Source organism: Cydia pomonella, chromosome 1, assembly GCF_033807575.1.
Source record: "Cydia pomonella isolate Wapato2018A chromosome 1, ilCydPomo1, whole genome shotgun sequence".
In the NCBI taxonomy this organism is placed as follows: Eukaryota; Metazoa; Arthropoda; class Insecta; order Lepidoptera; family Tortricidae; genus Cydia; species Cydia pomonella.
Window position 1 is genome coordinate 23,258,528 of NC_084703.1, and position 27,982 is coordinate 23,286,509.

At 37.3% G+C, this 27,982-nt stretch overlaps 2 protein-coding genes and 1 long non-coding RNA gene across 5 annotated transcripts in view; 1 reads left to right on the top strand and 2 right to left on the bottom strand.

Annotated features, from left to right (window-relative positions):
- Positions 1–321: 321 nt before the first annotated feature.
- On the top strand, positions 322–18,941 carry LOC133518043 (coatomer subunit beta'). 2 transcript variants are annotated; one of them, XM_061851616.1, is made up of 18 exons: positions 322–588; positions 787–945; positions 2,210–2,405; positions 2,542–2,690; positions 2,774–2,948; positions 3,177–3,363; positions 3,455–3,588; positions 3,669–3,968; positions 4,051–4,141; positions 8,716–8,881; positions 11,249–11,418; positions 11,673–11,841; positions 12,216–12,477; positions 12,786–12,942; positions 13,223–13,352; positions 13,767–13,993; positions 16,110–16,221; positions 18,773–18,941. In XM_061851616.1, exons 1-18 carry the CDS (start codon positions 586–588, stop codon positions 18,821–18,823), a joined length of 2,838 nt encoding a protein of 945 aa, XP_061707600.1. In that variant the 5' UTR covers positions 322–585; the 3' UTR covers positions 18,824–18,941. The 2 variants fall into 2 exon arrangements, with proteins under 2 accessions (XP_061707600.1, XP_061707592.1); XM_061851608.1 differs by lacking the exon at positions 322–588 and having other exon boundaries at positions 775–945.
- Positions 18,942–19,794: 853 nt separating this feature from the next.
- On the bottom strand, positions 19,795–20,318 carry LOC133518174 (uncharacterized). Its single transcript, XR_009799449.1, has 2 exons — positions 20,120–20,318; positions 19,795–19,903 (listed from the first exon to the last, which is right to left on the bottom strand). It is a non-coding gene; the product is annotated as an uncharacterized LOC133518174 (long non-coding RNA).
- A 6,388-nt stretch (positions 20,319–26,706) lies between these two features.
- Positions 26,707–27,982, bottom strand: part of LOC133518059 (transcription initiation factor TFIID subunit 4) — a 31,168-nt gene continuing 29,892 nt past the window's right edge. For both annotated transcript variants that reach the window (XM_061851628.1, XM_061851636.1), the window contains one exon: positions 26,707–27,935. In XM_061851628.1, coding sequence (XP_061707612.1) covers positions 27,807–27,935 — 129 coding nt within the window. In that variant the 3' untranslated portion in view covers positions 26,707–27,806. The remainder of the gene's footprint in view (positions 27,936–27,982) is intronic.

Here is a 27,982-nt window from a genome sequence, read left to right on the forward strand (position 1 = left end):
CAATATGACCACAATAATTGATCTTCTTGAGAGCTGTCAAATGTGTCAATTGCATGTCAATAGTTATTCGTTTAAAAATTATAACTTTTAGTTTGTAGAAAGCTGGAGACTATGACTGTATACAATATTTTCGAAAATATTTCAATGTATAAAACAGTCTATCACAGTAATAAAACTTAAATATCAGCATTCGACAACGACAATATTTTCTTTGTACATAAGGCGTGGTTACCAGTGGTTACGCTCATGTTGGAGTGAGTGACGTGTCGAGTAAGAAAATAAAGACCTCTCCTCTCATTTATTGTGAGATTAATTAAATGAAGAGATTTATATATTTTCTTGTCCTTTTGCTTATTTTTAGATCCAAGAGGTAGTCTGCCTTGAGAACACAATTATATAAACCCTATATTGGACTAGAATTCTAAAATACTTACCTATGCATACATAGCTTTATCTAAAGTGTTTCGATGAGTCTGTGATTAGTTAAAAAAATTAAGTGACACGTCCACCCACCCTGTCAAACTTACACGGTTCTTCGGCCACTAATTTCTGCATTATATATTTTCATGTTTGATAATTAAAAAAATGGTAAGATGTTGCTTGTGATTTAGATTTTATAAAATATAATAATAATCGGTGCAAACTCATACGTATCGTAGTTAAACGACTTACATAGTGTGTCATCATCGCCAACGTTATACTTCGGCGTTTGTGCTGATTTTATTGATATTCCCTCTTTTACCTTATATTGAAGTGCTATTTAATAAAATGTTAATGTTTTTAAAGCCATTGAGACTGGATATCAAAAGGAAGTTGACGGCGAGGTCGGACCGCGTCAAGTGCGTGGACCAGCATCCCACAGAGCCCTGGCTGCTGTGCTCGCTCTATAACGGTGACGTGAACATATGGAATTATGAGACTCAGCTGCAGATCAAGAGATTCGAGGTAAATTGTTCATATCTTTTGCAGATTCCAAATAGAGGGGACTTTTCGAATTCAGGGAATCTTAATAACACTACCTTTATTTTGCTATAATCTGTATGATTTTTCGCATGTTAACAAGGATTTATATTTCTATTACTAAGTTTTTGAGATTAATTGGTGTCACCAGCAAACATTAAAACAAAAACCTTGTCCAAAAGATTGATTGGATTTCACTCTACCCTCTTATTCAAGTATAAGCCTGTTCTGATTATAATGTTGTAATTGTTGTACTATTTCGTAGATAAATTATATTTTTTTAACCTATCCAGTTTGGCCTACTATCTAGCCTATTTTTTAAGCTAGATAATATAGCTTCATATTTACCTTAAATACCATATTACTAGTATTGATAATAGAAAACCAATTCAATGTAGACCGAGTTTGTTTGGCAATTTCATACTAGCTGCAAGAGTATTAACATATAATTAGTCATAAATGGCCTGAATATATTAAATTCTATATGGGTAGAAGTCATTGCATAAAACTACAGCAATTGTTGCAATATTGTAAGGACTTGTTACCTTTGTATTAAATTACATAATATATTGTTTGATTTATTCATGTTCTCAGTATATTAATCTTGTCTCATTAAATTATTAATGTGCAATAAAAGATAGATAACAGTCATGTGTATATCAAATTTATTTTTTTACTGTATTTCAGTATTCCTAGTACACAATCAAACATAGTTTCATTTGCTTGTCATTTTTTGTGTTTGTTAATAAGGCTTTAATACTTAACTTAAAAATCTTTGGGAAGAAATTAATATATCAAAGAAAAATATTATCCCTATTAAAAGAAAATAGTCATCTATTGACTTTATATATAAATCATATTAGCTTCTAGCATACACAATTTATTATTATTAAAATTGGCTGATTGTTAAGATGCAAAAATATGATTTAATCATAGTTTTTGTTCAGCTGTTGCAAATTAACAACTATGAAATGGGCTCATGCTGAATGTCTGGTGTTAGCATCACATGTTTAATGCATCACAGCCATATTTTATGTTTTTAGTTTTATGTTATATTTTCTAATGTGTATGATAGTTTTAAGATATTTATATTTACCTCAAAATAAAGATTTTGTCTCATTCATTCATTTAAAACTCTTCTATTTCTATTTAATCTATTTTCCCGTTTTGCTTTAGATTACCATTATGTTTTAATGTTTTTCACCAAGTAGCCATTAAATGAATATGGGCTATATTCCCAAAATTACAGGTATGCATGGACTTACCTGTACGGTCAGCCAAATTTGTACCCAGGAAAAATTGGGTAGTCACAGGTTCCGATGACATGCAGATAAGGGTGTTCAACTACAACACCCTGGAACGAATACACTCTTTTGAAGCCCATTCAGATTATGTTCGATGTATTGCTATTCACCCCACACAACCTTACATTTTGACTTGCAGTGGTAAGTAATTTGTGTGAACTTTTTGTCATCTTAATTAATAGGAACCTCTTATTTTAAATGATTATTACATGAAGAGCTTAAGAAGAATACATGGCTTATTGAACATGTGTTAACATGTAATATATTTTCCTTGCAGATGATTTATTGATAAAATTATGGAATTGGGACCGAAACTGGGCTTGCCAGCAGGTATTTGAAGGGCATACTCACTATGTCATGCAAATTGTCATCAACCCCAAAGACAATAACACTTTTGCAAGTGCAAGTCTTGATACTACTGTGAAGGTATGTTATGCCTCTTTTGATTTTATTTCCTTTCGAAATGGTCAGTATGTTTCATAAGTTTTTATTTTTTTGCAATACTATAGGTATGGCAGCTGGGCTCTTCCACTTCAAACTTCACATTAGAAGGGCATGAGAAGGGGGTGAACTGTGTTGACTATTACCATGGAGGGGACAAACCTTACCTCATCAGTGGGGCAGACGATCGTCTCGTCAAAATATGGGACTACCAGAACAAAACATGTGTGCAGACCCTGGAAGGTGAGTATTTTTATAAATTTTCCTGGTAATTATTCAAACAAATTAAAGTATGTTTTACAAATATTTACTTGTGTTATTTCAAGTAGAAACACTACTATATAAATAATAAACCAACTGCACTGCACTGGACTTGGACTGGAGGCTTTTGTCACTTTTTCTTAGTATATAACATTCTGGCAATGATAGTTGATCTCAACCAATTTATTTAATATAGTGGTTATTATTTAGGTCACGCGCAAAATGTGTCAGCTGTTTCATTCCACCCGGAACTGCCGATCTTGCTGACCGGTTCCGAGGACGGCACGGTCCGGATATGGCACGCCGGAACTTACAGACTCGAATCTTCGCTTAATTATGGTTTTGAAAGAGTTTGGACTATTTCTTCAATGCACGCTTCGAATAATGTGGCTATTGGGTAAGTATATTCTGATACAAATATAGCCTACGAATTTGCGTAATTTTAAGTTCTTAAAATTTTCATTTATTCAACGAACACATTATTTCAGCTATGATGAAGGCACCATAATGATCAAAGTTGGTAGGGAAGAGCCAGCTATTTCCATGGATGTCAATGGAGGCAAAATAATCTGGGCAAAACATTCCGAAATGCAACAAGTTAATTTGAAAGCTTTACCTGAAGGTAATCTTGGTATAAGTTCGTAACATTTATATTTATCAAAGTTGACCTTGTAATTATTCTAAGGGTATCATCTTTTTCAGACACTGAAATGAGAGATGGCGAACGGGTTCCGGTAGTTGCCAAAGATATGGGCTCCTGTGAAATCTATCCTCAAACCATTGCACATAACCCCAACGGCAGATTTGTCGTTGTGTGTGGTGATGGAGAATACATCATCTACACGGCTATGGCCCTCAGGAACAAGGCCTTCGGCACCGCCCAGGAGTTCGTGTGGGCTTTCGACAGCTCAGAGTATGCGACGCTAGAGAACTCCAGCACAATCAAAGTTTTTAAGAACTTTAAGGAAAGAAAAAGCTTCAAGCCTGAGTATGGAGCTGAAGGTAAAAATTCCGATCAATTGTAGTCTAATTGAATCTACTTGGCTTTTTCAGTGTTTTAAGAGATGACTGTCTGGTTTTACAGGAATATTTGGCGGGTACATGCTAGGAGTGAAGTCAATCAGCGGAATGGCATTCTCGTTTTATGACTGGGAGCACCTGGAGTTGATAAGACGGTAAGAAACTGTTCTATTAAGGTGTGCGAAATTCATTGTTATTCGTAACATTCGACTTGTTAGACCAATGCGAGTTGTTGTAATACTGGTACTGCTGCTAATGGGCATTTTTCATTTGTAAGATTGTTTTCGAAATCTTTCTTTCTTTATTGCATCCATGGTTAGTACAGGTGTTACATAGTAGTTGTGAGTTTCACATGGATGGAAATAATAAGATGCAACACTACATTACGTTGAAGCCAACTTAACTATTATTATGCTTTATTATTTTAACTCCTTATAAGTAATTTATAATATTAATTTGCCCTTAGAGAAACATAAGGAATAAGTCGCCACTTCTAAATAAATCTTAAAGCAGATATTCTTACCCCAAATGCATGAATACAATGTTTAAATATAGTGTGATTTAACATGCCTCTAGAAAACAAATTTATATAAAATAAATAAAAACGTGTTTGAGTGTTCATTTTACACCTATTATTATATGAAATTTCCTATTGGGCTAAAGCGAATGAATGTATATAGAAAAAAATTAACTCCATTTGTTGTGTGAAGAAACGTCGAAACCCTGTGCTGACAAATTTTAAAATCACATCCTTTCCTACGTCCAATCTTTATTAAATTAAACTTCAATTCATGCTTTTACATCTTTCGTTTCATCTCTATAAACATTAAGTCTTATTTTCACACGTTATTGTTGTTTCGCACCCGAAGGATGACGAACCGAAGACGATTAAGTCAAAGCCCTTCCGTTTGTCTGTCCATCCTCTATCTATCCGTTCGCCTGTCTGTAGCGGACTGTATCTCATCATCCGTAATAGTTACAGTTTAAGTCAACACAAAATAGCCACAACCGAATACAGAACCTCCTCCTTCTATGAAATTGAAGGCGGTTAAAAAAATAGTCTTCCGTTTAACCGACGCAGAATAGAACGTCTACCACTTTGTGGCTTTCACTCTTTGCATATAAAACGGCTTTACTGATCGGTACTGAATCTACCAACTTTACACTCTTCAGGGGTTACTCCATTCCAGACACAGGAACGTTTATCCTTAAGGTCGGCATTTGATCTAGAATGGTCCTTTCTCAACTTGTTCTTTATTTTCCACCACATTTTTTATGGGCAACAAATCCGGGCTGCTGGGCTGGCATGGGATGACATGGTCGATTTTTTTAGACTTCAGCCACGATATCCTTGTCTTTGCAGTATGGCAACAGGCAATGTCTTGTTGAGAAGTAAATGCATTTCTTTATTATAACCTCGGTATATACGGCAGCAAATTCTCTTGCAAGATGATTTTGTATTTCTTTGCATTGACGGTTCCATCTATAAATTGCAGTCGAGTCGGACTGGCCCATGAAGGGTTCCGTACCATTTATGACGTATTAAAAAACTACGTACTATAGATCTCGTTCAAACCAATTTTCGGTGAAAGTTTGCATGGTAATGTACATCATATATATATTTTTTTGGTTTATCATTCTGCTATTTTAGAAGTTACAGGGGGGGGGGGGGGCGACAGATTTTACCACTTTGGAAGTGTCTCTCGCGCAAACTAATCAGTTTAGAAAAAAATATATTAGAAACCTCAATATCATTTTTGAAGACCTATCCCTGATACCCCACACGTATGGGATTTTTTTTTTTTGAGTTTTAGTTCTAAGTATGAGGAACCCCCAAAATTTATTGTTTTTTTTTTTTCTATTTTTGTGTGAAAATCTTAATGCGGTTCACAGAATACATCTACTTACCAAGTTTCAACAGTATAGTTCTTATAGTTTCGGAAAAAAGTGGCTGTGACTTAAACGGACAGACAGACGGACATGACGAATCCATAAGGGTTCCGTTTTTTGCCATTTGGCTACGGAACCCTAAAAATGCATTCATTTTCTCGAATGTCTTCATTTCGTTCATTGCTGTGACTTCAAATCTGAATTTGATTTGAATGTCACTTCATATTAGTTTTCGTAACTGATCAGCAGTTCAGTTTCTATGTTTCTGACTGAATTTCAACATAGCTTTCATTAGTAGGTAATGTTTTCTCTTTGGCAGTGTAAAAACCTTAGCCCATTTTCCCCATTGCACTCTTACAGCATTGTCTTGCTCTTGCCCGGTGATTTTTCTTGATGATCTTCCTAAAATCCTGTTTTTTGGTTTGCGGGTTATTCGTAGACAGCCAGGTTTCTTTAAACGGGAGACTGTTCCGTCTTTCCGATGATCTTCGATGGGCGTTTGAATTGTGGATCTTGGCAACGAAAGGTCCGTGGATATAATTTTCCACACTTCTTCAGTCACTGGCTTAACTCGTACCAATTCGATATAATAATCACTGGAGCAAGGATATTTCTCAAAATTTGCCTTTTGATATAACCCTCTGTCATTTGAGAATACTCTATTTTTAATTAGAAATATTGTTTATTAATAAACAACTTTATAAAAAAAGTTTATATCTCAAATAGATTACCTGTTTTGCCTCATATATGAACTAGACGTATTTTTTTGATTGCGAGGTGTTCATTTTAATGACATAATTATGTTAAATTAAATAACATTATTACAATTTGTACAACGCAAGATTAAACTGGTTTTAATGACTTTGTGTGTACCGTATTCGATTAGTCATCGAAGTCAACCGGGGTTTAAATACCAGTATTTGAAATGAGTACCGTACCTTAACCTCTCGTCTGTGCGTGGTTAGGACCCTCTTATGGATCTTATGGCCATTTTGTTGTATTTTTTTAGAAAATGTTTTTTTTTTTTCATATGGCACAACGAGACGTGACTAGACGACCTACTATGCATTGGGGCTCGTACTTGATCGATCCATTGATTTTTTGGTACTTACCTAAGTAATCGTTAACCTAATGAAACTTCCATGCGAGTTCTCGCACGGCATGAATGCCTACATATAACGTACAGTAGGTTCAAAGAGCGAAGTTTTTCAAAAATATTACCGCTTTTTTAGATCACAATACGGTTGCAAAATAATTTCGGGTTAAAGATATTTATTATTCTCAAAAGAAATTAACATTTCACTTCATGAGACTTAAAAACTATTTACATACATGCCATGCAATTGCGCCCGTGAGCTGTGATTTTATACTTAAATTATTAACAAATATCACAATAACAACATTCACAAAGGCAATAGTGGGTAGTTATTGCACTACGACAAATAGAGGGATGGGTAGAATATAATGTGCGCATGCACACTGCACTTAGCGCTCGGCTATTGCTAAGCGCCAGGCCCGGATTCAGGTGGCGGGAATATTAGTGATAACATAGACCTTTAGCTTTTTTTTAAAGATGTTAAATGATTCAACCTCCTTAATATTTTTTGGCAGACTATTATATAACCGTGCTCCTTCAAATGTTATATTTTTATTACCATAGGCTTTAGTCCGGGGAAAGGGTACAAACAGATTATCCGCACTGCGAAGGATCCTTCGGCCTTTTTGTCTATTGGTAAGGAAAGCTGTTTGGCAGTGGATTTGTTTTTTTTATGATCTTCCTGATTAAAATACATGTATTAAAATGGTATAACTGGTTAAGGCTCATAATTTTAGTTTCTGCGTATATGTTTTTAGTAGGAGTAAGGAAGTCATAATGGAACAAAACTTTAATTAATTTATTTTGTGTACATTTTATGTCCTTTAAGTTAGTTTTAGCGGAACTACCCCATATTTCTATGAGATAGTCCAAGTGTGACTTTACTAAGGAATTATAGATGTTGTAACGGACTTCGCTCGGAAGATATCTAACTATGCCACGTAGGGATCCTAATAAAGATGTCAGTTTTAATTTAATAGCAATATTGAGGATTTTCTTTAGGGACTTTATCGATTCGAATCCTGATTTTTTATTTTCGCTTGATAGAAAAAGTCTTAGAGGATATAACAAATGGACTTTTCACTGGAGGCGCCTTGTCTGTAATTTTCTGTACAAAACAATCTGCCGATTTTTGCGGGGGAGGGGTACGTCAAATGTACTAACGTAAAAATAGCCGTGTCAGATTATAACGTCTTTCCATACAAAACATATGACCATTGGCCGAACTTTTTGACAGAGGAGTAAGCTCTTAAAGGCAGCTCCAGTTGATAAATCCAGACATTTGTAACAATTTATGCAGAAAAGCCAAAAATATGAAAATTGCTTACTCATTGATTACTTTTTTTGTTTAAACTTACAACAACTGCGGTCCTGAGCACGCACATCTATCTCGCTCAGAACCTACGGGGCCTTAAGCTACAAAACTGTAAATCATCCACAATCAACCTGCTCCTCGCGGGAAGCATGCGGGTCTCTGAGCTCTGCTATGTTCAAATGTATTTTGGAAGTTTCTCACACAATTACTTTATCATTGATTTCGCTATGTCAATACCCCAAAAGATTGGGAGATGAAGGGCAACACGGCTTCTGACATACTACTAAACAGATCCCAGCTCTGCGTTCAGTAACCTTGCGTTGTAATATGCAAAAGTGCCTATGCCTTAGCGAGTGCAGTATTCTGTTACAGAACAATGTAACTGTTGATTCTCTGTGGAACGTCACTAAGTTGAGTCTGGTGTGCAGCATCGAGATCCAGCCGCGGCACGTGTACTGGTCGGAGAGCGGGTCGCTGGTGTGCTTGGCCACGGACGAGACTTACTACGTGCTGCGGCTTAACGCGGCCGTGGTCACGCGCGCGCGCGCCTCCAACACCGGCATCACTGACGACGGCATCGAGGACGCGTTCGAGGTGACAAATTAGGCCCATTATAGCCCAAACACCATTACCAGGGCCCGTACATTTCATGCCATTGATGGCAAAATGACGTCACGCTACATAGGATTCCAATTAGTATTTTCGTAATAATTAATCATTTGTTATCTGATGGAGAGACTTGATAATCAGTACTGAAACGTCTAACTGACTTTCATCTTATTGTCACTCATTTAAATAATACATATGTTTGATTTTTAACAGTGTATTTTACGTAACAAGTATTTATTTTTTTACGTGTCAATAGGTAAGTTATCTAAATTTGTAGTGTTGTAAGAAAACTCCCTGTATGTTAAACTGCGTCATTTTTGCGTCATCGGCATAAAATGTATGGGCCCTGACCATTACCTTTTACCAAAAGTCCATTGTTTGTATTAGTTACTTAATTGTAAAGTCTGAGAACAATTCGTGATGTAGATGGCGATGTATGGCCCCGTATCCGTACATTAGCGGTAACTTTAGCTGTCCAAAGTTGTCATTTGAAAATTCAGTGACCACAACATACATATTATAACGCCATATATATAAAATGATCTACGTGCTTCACTTCCCGGTGTCTGTTTGAGCTGTAAATTGGGATACTTCCGTATTTCTGATGACAGGTAAGATACCAAAAGAACTTCTTGATGTAAAAACACAAACACATCAAGTTTTGGCTCATTAGAGAAGTGTTGAGAAGTGATAGACATGCAAGCGAGAAGAAGTACAGTCAGACAGTCAATTTTTTATCTCTTAAAGCTTAATCCCATCACAGTCAAAAAAGGTAAAAAATAAATATAAAAAAGAGTGTAACTTTTCGCCTACAAACTGTCATGCGGTTTGGCGAAGCTTTAAATAAAGTATTGTACATTATCCCCCTTATTCATAAACGTGTACTAAAGTTACGATGCCGCTAATAAACGTTTGTCCCTTTCCATCATACCAATACGTCGGAAAGGGACAAACGATTATTAGCGGCATCGTCACTTTAGCTCCCGTTTATGAATAAGGGGGTAAGGGTTTTGTATAAAAAAATAAAAAATAAAAACAACAATGGCCTACCGGCAAACGCGAAAATTGAAATTTAGTTATCTGCCTCTTTATCACTCGAATTTGCAAGTGTAGGGGCCGTTAGCCCTGACCCTTGCTTGATGCGACTGGTAGCGCTGGTGGCGGAGGTAGTATAATACACTGAAGGTCGGATGGATACTGAACGATTTATTGAGGAAAACCAGGGTTTATATAGTGACTGTCTACGTGCATGACATTTAACAATATTAAATATCATTGTAATTTTCTTAGATGATTCATACCCTTGACATTTCTGTTGTGCTATTAATTAATGTATTTTTTATTTTCTTAATGTCACATGACGTATGATCACGTAGCGCTTACGCTATAGTTTATCGCAACGTCAGCATGTACAGTAATGAGACTGTACAGCAAGAGTGATAGAGAGGTTAGATAACGAAATTTCGATTTTCTTGTTTTACGGTAGACCCCCAGATTGTGATAGTGGCGCCCTCTACGCAGAGTTTCGCGTAATATTCTCTATTGGAGCTTCTCAAATTTTATCAGTATAGTTTTAATTCCGTCAGACACTGATACGAAATCGAGAAAATTGGGACAATGCTTATATCGCTATAAAAATCGCATTCGATAAAGGTAATCTCATTCAGTACACAGTATAATGAAAACTATAATATATGAGAAAAAAACCTATTTTTTTTTTCACAAAAATAAAGCTTTCTTTAATTTTAATATATGTAAGCATATAGTTATTTCTATCCAGGCATATTTATGTTAGTACAAAATCTGCAGCCGAGGAAATGATTTAGAGCCAGTGTGCGGCAGGGTGGTGAAGTCCAAGTTGGTTAATATTAATATTTTAATTTGTCATTCTTTTTAGGGTTCCGCACCTCAAAAGGAAAAAAGGGGCGCATTTTAAAGAATATTTTTATTGCCCGTTATCCGTCTGTCTGTCAAGTCCCTTTGTTCGGGAACGCGTGGAGGTATCGCGTTGAAATTACAACCATACACTCAAGTCTACAGTCCCTTGAAGCTGTGAAAAAAATTTCTAAGTTAACGTATAAGGGAAAAGGCGACCGTTAATACCGCAAAAAACGTATATTTCGACGTTCTCAAGGGAATCAAAATTAATGGGTACTTTTCGTTTATTAACTAGAACGATGAAATTTGGCAACAAAATCGTTCTATACAACAAGTATCGGGTAAATCTGAAAACAATACATTTGTAATTAAATCAAATATTTCTGAACTATTTATAATTTGTAGCCTAGGTGGGCGAGTCCGACTCGCACTTTTCCGTTTTTTCAGTTATATTGTATTATGGTTATATTTTAGGTGGTTGGTGACGTGAACGAGACAGTAAAAACAGGGCTGTGGGTTGGCGACTGTTTCATCTACACCAACTCACTAAACAGGCTTAACTACTACGTCGGCGGCGAGATCGTGACGATATCGCATCTCGACCACACCATGTATATCCTCGGATACGTCGCCAAGGAGAACAGGTAATCCAACCAACCGCCCGTGCTATTTAGAGGTGACGTTGGACTTAGAGAACTATGTATGCCCTTCACAATTATAGCTGCTATATTTCTCTCACCCCTAGTAAATAGAAAACACCAGAATGGTTCAGAATTTAGTCTGAAGCTTCAAATCTTTTATGGTTTTAAATTTCAATTCAAACTTTCATACTTTTGATGGGTAGTAGCATCTGTGAGTGTGTTTTCAGACATACGTTACTAAGTATTCACATTTGCAGGCTGTACTTAAACGACAAGGAGTTGAACGTGGTGTCGTACTCGCTGCTGCTGTCGGTGCTGGAGTACCAGACAGCGGTGATGCGCGGCGACTTCGAGACGGCCGACCGCGTGCTGCCCACCGTCCCGCACGAACACCGCACCAGGGTCGCACACTTCTTAGAGAAACAGGTATTCATCCATTTACCTAATACTAAGTCTTTACTTTAGGCAGGTTTCACAAAAGCTTGCCAATTACTTATTAATATATCGGCGAATATTTCTACAAAATTCGCGCGACAAACGTAAAGTACAAAAATGATAGGTTCAATATAGCTCTTATACAATAATTTATCTTTCACAATGTTTTGCCATTTGGTATACAAATTCTAAAATCAAGAAGATATCGAGCATATATCGTTCTCATTTGTGTTACGATTACATATTAGTTGATACGCAGTGATGCTGAATATGTTTGATAATATCGATAGTACATATTATATGGAAGCATTTTTAATGGACGTGTTCGTTATGGACCTATACAAATGATAACATTGTGTTACCAGGGCTTCAAGCAGCAGGCACTCGCCGTGTCGACGGAGCCGGAGCACCAGTTCGAGCTGGCGCTCGCGCTCGGCGAGCTGGGGCGCGCTCGCGCGCTGGCCGAGGAGGCGGCGGCGGCCGAGGGCGTGCCGTCCCGCACCGCGGCGGCGCGCTGGGCGCGCCTCGGTGCTGCCGCCGCTGCGCACGCCGACCAGGACCTAACTAAGACCTGCTACCAGAAGGCGCAGGATTATAGCGCGCTCTTGCTCTTCGCCGCGAGTACTGGTAGGACTTCTTTCACATATTACTGGCGATCCGCCCGTGCTGTGCAACAATACAGCTGATAACCTCAGACATCTCACCATAATCTCGTCATTATCAGAGAATCTAATACACGTACTATAAAACCTGTTATTTATTGAATAATATAATTCTGTATTTATAATGCTACCTCTTATGTTCGAAAAGCCTAAAAACCTTTGACACACAAACTTGATGATATTAATTAAATTTTGTTACTTTTCCACACTAAGTATATCGCTTCCTAGCCTGTAGCGAATATTGTGATGCTATAATCGTTGCACGTGTTGCAGCCGACGAAGCACTGTTGGAAGAGGTGGCGACACTGTCGGCGGCGAACGGCGAGGACAACATCGCGTTCGCCGCCAACTTCACGCTGAACCGCCTCGACGCCTGCCTGCAGCTGCTCATCGCCCGGCGACGCCTGCCCGAGGCCGCCTTCTTCGCCAGGTTCAGACCCTTCCTACTCATGGCGACGACAATATCACATTCGCCGCTAACACCGCGCTCAATCGCCTCGACGCCTTATTTTCCGATCCACTTTCCACCAATGTTATACTAAGCAAACCAAAACAAATATCTTAAATATATTTTTGTCGTCCTATACGTTTGTCCGAAATTTAAATTAGTTGGCCATGAATAAATGAAATGATTCTGATTATACTGTCTACAATTGTATAGAGAGTAAGCTTCTCAAATCTCAGTGCTGAATTGTTACTTTTTGTTGCAGATCATACATTCCTTCAAAGATGGTCGAGGTGGTGAAACTGTGGCGCGAGTCCGTCGGCACCACCAACAAACGATCCGGACAGTCACTCGCTGATCCCGAGAACTACGAAAACTTGTTCCCTGAATTTGCGGTCAGCAACCTTCGTACTTACTCATTTCCGATAAAAAATGTACATTCTGTAAAATTTGTTCATATTCCTTTTGGAAAAGCCCGAACGTATTAATTAGATACTTTGTATATGAAAGCGGAATCATCATTGACCACGTTAGCGCGAAGCATCTCCGTTTTAGTATGGGTAAAGGCTTTCATATGTCTGGCTGCTCTCCTCTACAGGTTGTTACCTGTTTCTCAAACAATTTTCTTGAAATATTGTAAGCAGATTCGATAATTATATGGAAAATTGTCGAGTCAGTTTATGGAAACATTCGCAAGGTCAACAGCTCACAGAGCCAATAGGATACTAAAGAAAGGTATTAGTCTGGCAGGGTTGTACATTACATATCTGAGTATCGAAGTATAAGTATCCTACGTTTTTTGTTAACAGGAATCATTAGAACTGGAGAGGTTTCAAAACGAGTTTGGCTTCGAGGACAGTTCACAGCTACCGAAGTACCCGTCGAACTGGAAGCAGTGCAACATCGACCGCGACCTCGCCTCGGAGAAGGCGGCGGCGGAGCAAGCCGGCCGGTGGCAGCGGCCCGAGCGGGCCGCCGCGCCGCCGCCCGACGACGACAAGCTGGCCAAGGCCGCGCAGGGACCCAGCAGCGACAGGTTGGTACTCGTCTCGGCAGGCGTTACTAGGTACACGATTCAGGGATACTTTCAGTGCTACTTGCACACGGGGCGTGTAGCATGTACAATTGCAAATCGTGCAAATGCCACTCGTGAGCAGGTGTTGGAATGCAGAATGCAGCTTGTGTCCGAAATCGAGACCTCTCTTGAGCAGATATCCGATTGGGGTAAACGTAATCTCGTCCAGTTTAACCCCAGTTTGCGAACGAAGTCCAGTTTCGGGGTCATTTGGAATTCAAAGCCAAACTGGCCTCTAAGAAGCTTGGACAATAACAATACTTAGGTAATAAATAATAGGACAATGTTATATATTTACAATTTTCTCTCTCTTATAGAACATGCATAAAAAAATGACTTGTTGTTTTTCTTATTTTTCGCAACTGTATTAAAAAACGTCCTTCGATACACGTGCGGAAATGTCGTTCTTCACTCGTCCCGAGTCTTGCCACGAGCCGTAGGCGATATCTCAGTACTCGTGAAGTAATGACATACTTAGTATGTTTGCAGTAAATATTCATCAAACTGGTGTATTTACAAGCTTTTATTTACTGTCACCTGCCCGTTGTCTGTTTGTAATCAAATCTTGCAAGTTAAAGGGTCTAGCAGGCTAAGCGAACTAGAGGTGCCCCCAACGACGGATTTGGTCATTCTTTCAGGTGGTGTACTGGCAAGTCCTAAGAACAGTCTATGCTTAGTCCTCGATCTTCTTTTGTTTTCGAGTTATTCAGGATAATGTAAAATAATCAGCGTATCATTGATAGTGGCATATTTTATAAACTGTTCAAGTTAGATTAACGAAACAATATTATATTTGACAATAATAAAATAGGCTACATAATAACCATTTTTAACCCACGTCATGTACTTATACTTCATTGTGTAAAAAAAACATTTTATTTTTCTTCAGATTTATTTTTTTACTTTTCGTGGAGGTACACCTCCAGAAAAAATATGCATGGATAGCCACTAGTACCCGCTACATACACGTATAAAAATATTTGCGTAAATCTTCGTGCGTCATGTCAAAAAAAAATCGAATAAGTAGTTAGGAGCATATGTAAACAAAGTACTAGTGCAGGGTGTAGATAAGTTAGTATGTAGGTGTGTAACCTTTTTCTTATGAACCTATTTATAATGAATCTACGATGACATGTCAACGTTGATAACATTTGACACATATTCTAGCTGCATATGTTTTATTTGCAATTTGTGTTAGAAAATGGATAACACTAAGTGTAAGTCTTGTGAAAAAACTTTAAAAAATATTAATGGGAAGAAAAAATGCATAAAAACTGGTTAAGAGGCTGATTTATATAGCAAATGCACAAATAAGCCAATTTATATCAATGATATTTTGTGTGGAAAGTGACGACTTTTGGTGTATAAACATAAAGTAGTAATAGTGGCCAGCAGTAATTTTATCTATATACAACTAACGTGAAGGATTGATAAGAAAACTAATTTAGAAATCAGAAGTTTGTGTACGTCATTAAATGTCTTGTTAGAATGTACAGTATGCCTATATATACACAGACATTGTAGTTTTTAGGTATGAAGTACCAAATACAAAAAGTTGAAACTTACGCAAGTGATATTAATATTTTCTGTAAAGATGGGTCTTAGTTAATAGAATATGGACTAATAATTTAAAAAAAATTGTGGGTAGTTTATGAAAAAATCATTATTTTCTGAAAACCGTATAAGTGACATAAGTCAGAAACTGTCAAACATAAGAAGCTGAAACATGGGCAAAATAATAGACGCCATTAGGGGTGCTTACCACAAAAAAAAAATCCATTCTCTACAATCAAAGGTCGCAAATGTATGAAAGTCCGTTTGAACCCGTTTACGCTCATATCCACTTTCACGACATCGAGCCATCGCTTGTTTGGAGCCATGATGAAGGCATATGTTTCCTACGTAGTCAGCTGGCCTGCGACACACGTGGCCGAACCACCGGAGGTGACATTCTTGGAGCTTCTCCGCTACGTCACGGACAGCGAGGCTGCCACGGATGTACTCGTTGCGAATGCGTTATACTTCAATAATCCAATTACCACAAAACCTATACTTAATATAATGTAATTTGTTTCAGTATTCTAACCAAACCGACGGACAGTACATCTAATCACAAGGACCCTCTCGACATAATGGACGAGATCGATAAGGAGATCGACGGCATAGCGCTGGAGGACGACGAGGCTCTGGTGAGTGACCTGCGACCTCCGACGTGGCCCCACAATGCCTGTAATGACATGGACTCATACTGAATGGATCTTATGACAGGCTGTTTATGACTACAAATATTAGGACGCATAAGCTCGCGAAGTCTCTTTGACCCTTTCGCGTTACGATTCTTCGCAATTATACAAAATACAAATACAGAATAGTTTATTTGGCTTAACTTATAATACACGAAACATAAAAGGGCTGGAATTTTCCATTAAGTATAACATTTGTGTCAGTATGTCCCTTTCTTAAATTTTGATTGACATATAAAATACATATGACGCCTTTGGAGGATAATTTTCTTACTACCCCAAAGGCGTCATATGTATTTTTTAGAGTGCACAAATTTAAAATAAAGTAGTGACACAATTTTTTTGAACTTTCCGTTTTTATTCCGTACAGGCTAGATATGTTATCTTGCCTAACATAGCCATACCAAGATACTTTTTGCGAACCGCTTGACAAAAGAAGAAGAAGAAGAAACGAAGCGAAATAATGCATTGGTTTAGCAAAGATACATCTTGCGAGGATTATTATACCCCCTCCTTTACATTTTTCATTAATTTACAAATAGCAAATTCCGTGCTCTTTTTTTGCTATTGTCAACAACGGTATAGGTTAAAAAATATTTCTAAAGCCCCGGGCCGTGCATGTATACATGAGATAATATAACTACCTAGTCTAGCCATAAATTCTGTTATAGATCGTGTCACGACCACGCATGCCTTGACTCATAATGTAATTTTATTAAAGGTTAGATTTGACTAATCTGCGCGGCATCGTAGATGACAAACTATACACAGTTAATTGTATATAACAACTATAAATTAAAAGTTATTGAATAAAATTTTATTATTTACTAACAAATCACGAATTTCAAATGCATAATTAATGATTATTCGATTTTGTCATATCTTGCGTTTATACGTGCTTTTTAATGAAGCAGCCACTGATTTAGGATTAACTGTATACCGCCAGTACAGACTTGCGCCAGTTTTTAAGTAGCACAGTTCATTACTTCTCGCTCAGTGGTGCTCATGACATCCCAAGTATCAGGCGTTTATTACCACGCAACAAAATGCCTCATTTTAGCTTAATTAACTGTGCGAATACGACGAGAGTGGTTAGTCGTACGAAAGGTGGCATTTCTTTTCATAAGTAAGTAATTTTGGTAATATCAGGTGGGCAAGAAAGTTTGACGAAGAGCTTGCGTTTAATAACCTTTCTACTTTCACACATATTGAGATACACTGGGCCACAAGTGGGTTTCCCAGCTTGAACCCAGGTAAGAAAATGCAACCGAGCCTCCCTGTGATAACGAGCGACATATCTATTCCAGCCAGAGATATAACCACCTCTTCTCTGTCTTCCTCTGCCTGTAACACGCACTTGCCGCATTTGAAAATATTGTTATGACATCACTGTACATATTATGCAGTAAGTTTCTATGACCTTCACAAGAACAAACTCCACCAGCACAGTGTGTTGCACAGCAAGTTCAGATAGAAAATCAATTTTCTTCAACCCTTTATCACACAATCTCTGATATAGTTCCACCTGTTCAGATTTTCTTTCGCCCCAAACAACGTAAAAACGTAATATTCCAAGTAATTTTTATAATTTTTATTTTACACTCGTTTCATATCTAGAAATTGCCTATTGATTTATATCTGATATATTTTTGTGACAGTTATACACTTGTTGCTAGCTAGGGACGTTCGCGTATCACTTTAATAATTAACAATGTAAGCTATAATAGTACATTACGATACAAGTGCGAAAAATAGGAAATTCTAAACGAGTGGCGATAAATTAAAACACGACCGAAGGGAGTATGTACGTCGATGTATGTCGGACATTTAAAGGGCCATATGTACTGTAAAAACGTTGTACGATACATGTGCGAATAGGTAATTCGTATTCCTATTTTTCGCACTTGTACCGTAATGTACTAAAAAACATTAATTCCAATTGAATAATAGCGTTTTTAAGGCACAAGTACGTACAGTAGGGCTAAGATGGTCGCCTCTTTATCATTTGTCACCATACCTGTCCCGTTCTAACAATTATGTAAGCGCGTAAGTGACGGGCATAGTGACAAGTGATAAAAATGGAACCATGCTGCCACCGCAGGAATATAAAACGACTTAGTGAATTGAAAATTGGAGCGATAGAAAACCTTTACATTTCGTGATTAAAATGGCAGTTGTAAAATAAAATGAAAACATTACATAACTCGATCGGACTATCCAAGGCGGCCGGCAGCTCGCGTTTAACTTCGGCCGGCCTTGACAGGCTTCGGCTTCGCCTTCCCCGCGCGCCGCACATAGCAGCCCTAAGCTACTTACACAAACACGCGTGCACAGACGTGCCGTTCACACATAGAAAATCAGATGATTTTTGATGTATGGCGTGTCCGCCGTGTGCCGCAGCACCGAAGTGCGGAGCTGTGTGATAAAGCGCCTTAATTGCTAGGTTACCCTTATTACCAGTTACCATTTCCAGTTGCTTTTAATAGCTTTTTTTCAGGAGCTGTCGTCAGATGAGTCCAGCTTCCTCCGGTTCGATTCCTCCGATTAACATATAAGTGTATTTAAAGTTTTATTTTATATTATTATTACAATCATAAAGTATGTATTTCCTAAAGTGCTAATACATGTAAGATTAAAGTACCTATTATACAAATTTTCTTCTGAAATGTTTGTTTTGTTACCAAACCCTTGTTACTTACGTAGAGAACAGAAAAATAATGTGCTATTACTAATCTATTGTTTTGTCTTGGCGCTATTTATGACGTTGAAATGTCTTTCTGACATAGCTCTAAGGGCCAACACACAATTACACGATACGACGTCTTATCGTGGGACGATGCGACGTCGTGTCACGTTGCGGTGTCGTGCCGTGGCACGATACGACGTCGTGCTCCGGCACAATACGATATTCTCTCACAGCACGATATGACGTCGTGTCACGTTGCGACGTTGCGTTGTGGGACGATACGACGTCGTGTCGTAGCATAATACGTTTTCGTTGCCGTGTCGGAAACCAATGATGTGCCTAAGGGCTTCGAAATCTTTAAGATAAGACCTACTGTATTATCTATTTGTATTTAATTCACTGACAATTATTTGATTCAATGTCTTTCAAATGTAAAAACTATTAAATTTACTTAATTTTATATTATACACATAGGTTAAGATTAGATCCTATGCATTTAACATTGCTATTTATTTATTCCATGTGGAACTACCCAGACTTTGTAATATCGATAATATCATGGTTGCAAGAAATAAATATAAATAAATAAACTATAATACCAAGACCTATTGTTTATATGTACACAGAGAAAACTCCTACGTATGACTCAAAAAAATTAATATATTTCCGTTTATAGCTGTTTTTTATTATTATTATATACACGATGAAATTAAATCGGGGATCAGGTACCATTTTTTTTAATTCACTCATTGCCATCGATGACTGAATTAGAAAAATTGCTTTTGATCCCCGATTAAATTCCATCGTGTATACTTAATAAAATAAATCGAAAAAATATTTTGTGAATTTATTTATTTTTCTCTACTAAAGATTATTTTTTTGATGTTCGAGTTTTGGCGCGTTGTCATGGTGTTTCCAAAACTTGTGCTGCTGGTTCAGAATCTGAATATTTAAATAAGGTTTTAATATCGAGATCATGAATATAACATTTAGTTCACTAATAAGGCCTTACGTATTAGATAATATTAATAATCAGTAAGAGAGAGCCGCGGTCGTAATGCAGACGGGAGTCGGACCATGTGTAGATTATGTAGATACACAATACGCGGCCAGGGCAAGCCCTAAATTGTATACCGATTAAATTATAAATTCCTTCACCTGTATGTACTATTTTCAACATATCTTCTTTATGTAGCCAAAAGTAGCCTGTATAATGGAGCTGTATAATTTGCTTCATATTTCTTAACTTGCAAAGTTATATGTAGTTTTGACACGATTATTAATGGTGTTTACGTATTTATCATATATTTTGCATTTTTTCTTGAATACAGCATTGTTTATACATTGTTTACTTTCATTGACGTCTTTATTATTTTCGTAACTATGGCAACGTCAAATCTTTAAACATTGTAGAATGAATATCAAATAGTTGAGCCCGTAAGAAGGTGAAAAAATGGCTCACACAAATTGAAGAATCACCTTAGACTTTACATAGTGACACAATTCTCCGACGCTTTAAATGAATAGGCTAAACGCGCAACGAGACACGACGTCATATTATGCTACGACACGACGTCGCATCGCCCCGCGACGCGACGCCGCAACGTGACACGACGTCGTATTGTGCTGTGAGACGACATCGTATTGTGCCGGAGCACGACGCCGCAACGTTTCACGGCGTCGCATCGTCCCACGATACGACGTCGTATCGTGTATTTGTGTGTTAGCCCTAAGGCCACAGACTGGACGCACGCGACCGGTGGAGCGGGCAGCGGGGCGATGTGAGCGGTGCGAGGGTCGGCGCCGCTGTCGTCCAAAACAGATTCATTCAAGACTACATTTTTAACGCCACTGTTCGGAAATGTGGCAATAGATGGGTAAAACCAAGCTGGAAAGTAGGCAATAGCTGTAGCACCTGAATCAACACCACTACTATGTTTCATTGTTATCGTCATCTGTCATTGGTGATGGTAAAAGGTCTTTTTGTAGCGCTACTTTTTCCTTCAAAAATAAAATTGTGTTTTTATAGGGCCAATTACTTGTTTTACAAAAAAAGAAACGTCAAAACCATTCAGTTCACGCTTAAGGCATTTTTGCTTTTGAAGCTGTTTGTTTTATTGCAAAAACGCTTCTAAGTTTAGAGTCGGTTTGAAGCAAACAACAGAAAAACGCGTGTACATTATGTTTAAATAAAATATACAAGAAACACGTATCTACGCTATAAAAATGAGTTCTTCTAGTGAAGAAAATATAAAAACTCACTCATCCATCTTTGAGCGGTTTTCCGGCCTCTCCTACAATGTACTATTGTTCCGAGTCGCTCGTAGCCGGACGGCGCGAACCACCGCACAAGGGTTGGTTCTGGCATAAAACTTGAGACGAAAATGAAAGACATAACTTAGGAAAATTATATATTTACAACATTAATTTAGCTACTAATATTACATTAACTATATTTTTTATATTACAAGCAAATATTTATGGTCGGCTTAGCATCGCTCGCAATATAGGATGAACTAAAAGATAAGATATTGAGACATTTTTGTCTACTCTAGTGTTCGCAATCAAGGATTATAAACACGACCCGATTACTGTATATACAGTCCAGTCTTAAATATACTAACATGGAATTTGTTCAACACTTTGTAAACAATAAACTTGTTTATCAAACAGTAGTATCTACTCTTGTGTTGTATTCTTATCGCTAATAGCGAACGTTAACAATTAAATCATACTAAAATATCCTTTCTTATCATTGATCCTGTTCCTGTCGTAAAAAACCATAATAAATAATGACACAGATTGATAAGAATTAGCCTCGGCATTTTGTTCATAATTCAGTAGCTGGTATATAATTCACCAACACGGCTAACTGACATGAAAACCTCATTACTGTGATAAGATTTGCCAATGTTTCTACGAGCCTAATTAAAAATGAAATATCTGGAAAATGTTAAAGTATCCCGGAATTCTCAAAAAGAAACCGAGCTATCGGATGAATGTTTTTAATATTACTCAAAACAGATGTAAGTTATAAAAAAATTAAATATATATTTATTTCAGACCCAGAAGTCCATATATGGTTAGTAATAGTACATTACTGTAGAGGACGAGAAACGAAGGATTGCAGGCCAAGTAGATATAGACAGCCGAGCGTAGCGAGGTCAGATAGGGATACGCTGCCGGCAATCCCGTTTCTCACCGAGATTTGTATAGTGCTTTTCTCAAACTTGCAATGAATGCAAAAAATAGGATTATTGATGTCCTAATGTGATAGGTTATTCAGTGCGTGGGGTATTGAAGGGAAAAAAAATGTAATTATTTTGTCGCTACAACGCACGCCATTACGCTTTTTTTCCATTCTTTTTCTTTCATTTTTTTCAATGTTGTGTTTTTTTATTATTACTTTGGGGTTACTTTAAAGGGGAACGAAAATTTGATGCTGACGCTACGACGCACGGTTTAGGAGATACAGCCCTATAAAAACTTTATGGGGCTGTATTTCCTAAACCGTGCGTCATAGCGCAAAAATAATCAAATTTTCCTTCCCCTTTAAGAAACCCTAAAATAATGATTACAAACCCAAAAAGAAAAAAAATTCCGAAAAAAAAGGATAAAAGCATAATAGCAGAATTCTGCTTATAGGTTTTTTATGGTTGAATGCCTAGACGTGCCATAATTTGACGTTTAAAAACAAAAGAAGGTTGCCTTACAGGCCTAGGTGTGAAAGGCTGTATGAAATTCCTTTACATATCATCTTCACCTGATATGTAGTATTTCTGGGTCTAATTTGAAGTACGAGTAAGTCATGTCAACATTTCATTACAAGTTTGAGAAAAATTAACTTAAAAGCTATATTATTTACAAAGGTTATGCCAATCAGACCTACTTGACACAGGTCAAAGTAGATCTGACCTGCTCCATCCAATGCCACATTATGAGGCAGCTAAATCTGTCCGCTATCACCTTTAGAATGAAGACAGAGGTGTTATGAAGGAAGTCAAATTAATCTGGAATACAATATTCTTCTGCCCTCCGGCCGGAAAGCATCAACTTTCGGCCCGCTGCGTGAAACTGCTTTCTAATGCAATATACTTCAGGGCTTCATTTCCAACTAGTATAGAAGTACAAAATGATAAGCAGCCTACTTCTGCAGGTTTGTTTACTTATTCCAGTCATAAGTCAACATTCGTGTTAAAGAGCCATAATTATGTACTGTAATACGTTGTACGATACACGTCCAAACAGGCGATTCGCAAGTCGTGTCGATTTAAAACTCTCCCTTCGCTTGTGTTTTAATTTATCACCGCTCGTTGCGAATTTCCTATTTTCTGCACTTGTATCGTAAATAACTATAATAAGGGAAATAGAACCAGGTAACACCAGGCACCAATAAAGAAAATTTACTTCTTACATTATGGATATATTATAAACCAAAATTATTGTTTGTCGAAAGATTTCCTATCGAATGTAATTTTAAAAATAACACGCTAGCCATTTTCCGTATTTGCCATCAAAATTGGAATAGTTTTGCATGATTTTAGTTTATATATTGACGAAACGGACATTTTCAAGCATTGGAAATGAAGAACACAAAAAATTGACGCTGCCAGTAATACTAAAAGAGGCAAGAGCCGTGACGATAGCCTTTCACCATCAAAATCGGGTGAAAAATAATTGGCGGCATATGAAACTTTTATTCAATGAAAAATCAGCAAAACCGCCCTGTCTTTCTTGGAAAACGTGTTAATAGCTTACTTCAACGAACTGGCGAATAAGTGCCTACAAGCCCAGCCTACGCTTTGGTGCAATAATTCGATGTTAAAATTGTACGCCACCATTTTGAACATTGTAGTTTTACTGTTTTGACAAAAAAAAACGAATTTATAAGTTTTGTTTTTTCCTCGCAATTGTGTTGAAAAACGTCGTATGAAACGCGTGTGCATTGGTCATTACCCACATCGGCTTTCTTATTGCGCGCTCGCTTACAGCTCGCGCGCACAATGTCGCCTCGTGTGTCATGACCAACTTAGCACACGTGTATCATAATTCATATTGTACTATTTAAAAATAGGTTGTTCGGAAAAAACTTCGAATGTACTCTTTTTAGGGTTCGGTAGCCAAATGGCAAAAAACGGAACCCTTATAGATTCGTCATGTCCGTCTGTCTGTCCGATTCTGTCACAGCCACTTTTTTCCGAAACTATAAAAGCTATACTGTTCAAACTTGGTAAGTAGATGTATTCTATGAACCGCATTATGATGTTTACACAAAAATTGAAAAAAAACAATAAATTTTGGGGGTTCCCCATACTTAGAAAAGAAACTCAAAAAATCTTTTTTCATCAAACCCATACGTGTGGGGTATCTATGGATAGGTCTTTAAAAATGATATTGAGGTTTCTAATATCATTTTTTTCTAAACTGAATAGTTTGCGCGAGAGACACTTCCAAAGTGGTAAAAAGTGTGTCCCCCCCCCCCCCCCCCCCCCCCGTAACTTCTAAAATAACAGAATGAAAAATCTAAAAAAAATATATGATATACATTGCCATGCAAACTTCCACCGAAAATTGGTTCGAACGAGATCTAGCAAGTAGTTTTTTTTTAATACGTCATAAAAATTTAAAAAAAATTTTTTTTTCATCAAACCCATACGTGTGGGGTATCTAAGGATAGGTTTTCAAAAATGATATTTAGGTTTCTAATATCATTTTTTTCTAAACTGAATAGTTTGCGCGAGAGAAACTTCCAAAGTGAAAAAAAGTGTCCCCCCCCCCTGTAACTTCTAAAATAACGGAATGAAAAATCTAAAAAAAATATATGATATACATTACCATGCAAACTTCCAACGAAAATTGGTTTGAACCAGATCTAGTAAGTAGTTTTTTTAATACGTCATAAATGGTACGGAACCCTTCATGGGCGAGTCCGACTCGCACTTGGCCGCTTTTTTAGCGTTTCCGCCCACCGTGTGGCACTCATGTAGAGATTGTAGCGTAGGTACTAGTAAAGCACGCCGCGCAATTTGTTAATAAATAAAAAACCGGCCAAGTGCGAGTTGGACTCGCATTGCAAGGGTTCCGTACATCACACAATTTACCCCCCAAAAGTTCCCCCTATGTTTGAGATTCATTTATTTAAGTTACATGTCCGCCTTTGAGTCACAAATTTACATATCTGTACCAAATTTCAACCAAATTGGTCCAGTAGTTTCGGAGCAAATATGCTGTGACAGACGGACAGACAGACGCACGCAGTGATCCTATAAGGGTTCCGTTTTTTCCTTTTGAGGTACGGAACCCTAAAAATCGAGAACATTACGGATTTTGTATTCTCAACGACGATCTCCTTCCTGCTAGCGTGTAAGAATGTACCAATTTATATCTTATTGCACTATAAATACTAGCCAATACAGCCCAGCTACTACAATTTTAATAAGATAGAAAAGCTATCCACAATCAATGCAAGCTTTACCTGCACAAGTAATTTAATTATAAAAGATTTAATAGACACAATTTACATGGCAATTTAGAAAAAAAAAATGCGTTTTCTGATACCGAAAGTTAAGAACGTTGGTGAAAGGATTAAGTAATATGCTGGTATGTACAAGTCAAAACTGCTCCCAGGGGCCTATTTCACCACTCCGACAATAGGGTTGTTTCCAATTTTTTGGAACGCTCGTATTACATTCTATATTAATTAAAAGTTGCCCTAAAATTCAACTTTTATATCAAAAACGGCTTTAAATATGTTAAATTAGCAAAATATATTTTGACAGATGCTTTCGCGCCCAAAACGCTGTTTGAAAATTGTGTGACGTCACAGTTTACGGTTTGACACATAACTACATACGCACGTAGAAGATACGAATTGTCAACTGACATTTGTCATTTGTTGTTTATCGCCTAACTGTCAACAGTGTCAATCCGAGAGTTGTGACGTCATCAGAATCTTCAATGACGTTTCGAGCTTGGTCACGTGACGTGTGCCAAAAGGTATTTTAAATTCAATATTTACAAAACTATGGTCATTACAGGTCCCCTAAAAGTAGTTTAACATGTTCTTATAATCCAAAAGAATTTATTGGGATACAATTCTGCCCTAAAATTTGTAGATGGAAAGAACCCTATTGACATTGACAATTTGCTGTCCATTTCAAGGCCGATAAGTGATGACGCTACCTAGCGTCAATATTTCCTACTTGGACCAGCAATATACGGCGAATTGTCACTATCAGGTGATTGTCACCGTGGTGAAACAGGGGCCAGAACTCAGTCCGATATTATTAAAATAAGAAAGGTTACCTGTATAAAACTGCTTAAACGTTACTAAACTTAACGATTGCAACAAACAGTTGTTCTAAAATACATTAATCATCTCAAGCAAAATATGGTTTTTATCACACATCGTAGTATTGCACGCGGGCGAATCGGGATGTATAGCCCCTTTTTATTTCCTGGGGAGTAATGACTTTTTATTTATTATGTCATCACGTAAGTATTTATGTTTAGAAAAAAAAATTGATTAATAGCAGTCCTTAACATACCTATTTTTTCCTTCCTTTCCTTCACAAAGTAAGATAAAGTAATGACCACTTCGGTAAATAGAAGAAAAATACCATTATTGTATATTCATTTTAGTAGACAGATAACGCTGAGAAATAAATGATACATTTTTTGTAAACCCATATTTGTAATATGAATATGTTTTTGTAAATATTTCATTAAACATTTAAACAATAATGAAAAACATGATGTATAATTAATTAACGTAGAAAATTCTTACAAAACCAGTATTTTATCAAGTGTAGAAACTACTATTGATATTTTTGCGTCTCACCTTATGCTAACGAGCGTTGCATGCGACGTTCCACGCTGTCAACAACTTCATAATTGGCTACTTGACTGTTTTTTGTAAATAATGTCAAACGATCTTGATTTTCCTGAGGATCAAATGTCTATATGGGACTCATGGCATTTAAGCAACACAAAGGTCAGAAATGAGAGTTAAAGTCTGACGCTCGCAGTTGACGATTTAAACGCCTCTAACAAAATGATAAGGTGATGTGACGTCACATCATATAAGTCTGTCCTAAATGTATGGAGGATCAAGGAAATTGCCATTTTGACCCTCAAATATTGCGTTTATGTGTATAGTTGTCATACAATTTATTTTTCACTAAAATGTAAGGATTCGAATGGTACCATTTTTCTTTTCTATTTTTGAAAGACAAAAAAATAATTTTTTTTTTGAGACTTCGGAGCCTTTTATTTTTATATAATCTCAATATAATTTTTTAAATTCCACTTTTTTATAATGGATGGCTCATTTTCTACCCATTTAACTAAATTTTGTTATAATATTCAACATGTGTCAAGTACCCAATTACTTATAATTTAGCAAGACTGCAGCTCTATGTACAGCTGAAGGAAGAAAGCCTGATTCATTTAACGCTTACGTTCTTTGTTAATAGACAAAAAACTAATATATTATGTATGTAACAGTCCCTTACATTGTATATACAAATTTAATTTACTTTTAGGTATACCATATCATACTGTTTGACGTCTTGAATAATTTCAATAAGTCAGTCCTATCATTACTATCACATACAGACACTAACGGATATATGTTAGCACGAGTCGCAAAGAAGAGTGAAATAAGTAAAGTCGGGTGTCTGACACACCGTTCAGTGGTTTCACAACTTCGTCATTCAGATCCTGGCTGCTAATTAGCAGATCGTGCGACATACGTTTTCCTTGGAACCCTCTCGTTGGTGCTGTAGTTCGGATTGATGGTGGTCGGCGGATAGCCGAGTACGGGCCTGTGGTCGGGGTTTGCCGGTCACTTGAGGTAACTGCGGTATATGAGCGGCGAGTGCGCCGTGTCGCGCTCCTGCTCCAGCAGGAACACCATGTCGCGGTGGTTGATGCGCTTCAGCCGCGAGCGCAGCGCCAGCTGGCTGCGTCCGCTCTGCGCGCCACACAAATCATCATTAGTATGCTTACGTCAAACGTTCA

Excerpts from the sequence above, each read along its gene's own strand:
- LOC133518043 (XM_061851608.1), top strand. The coding sequence starts at position 775 with ATGTTTTTAAAGCCATTGAGACTGGATATCAAAAGGAAGTTGACGGCG. Across the intron at positions 946-2,209 it reads TGCAGATCAAGAGATTCGAG|GTATGCATGGACTTACCTGT; the intron begins GTAAATTGTTCA and ends CCAAAATTACAG. Across the intron at positions 16,222-18,772 it reads TGGAGGACGACGAGGCTCTG|GAGCTGTCGTCAGATGAGTC; the intron begins GTGAGTGACCTG and ends GCTTTTTTTCAG.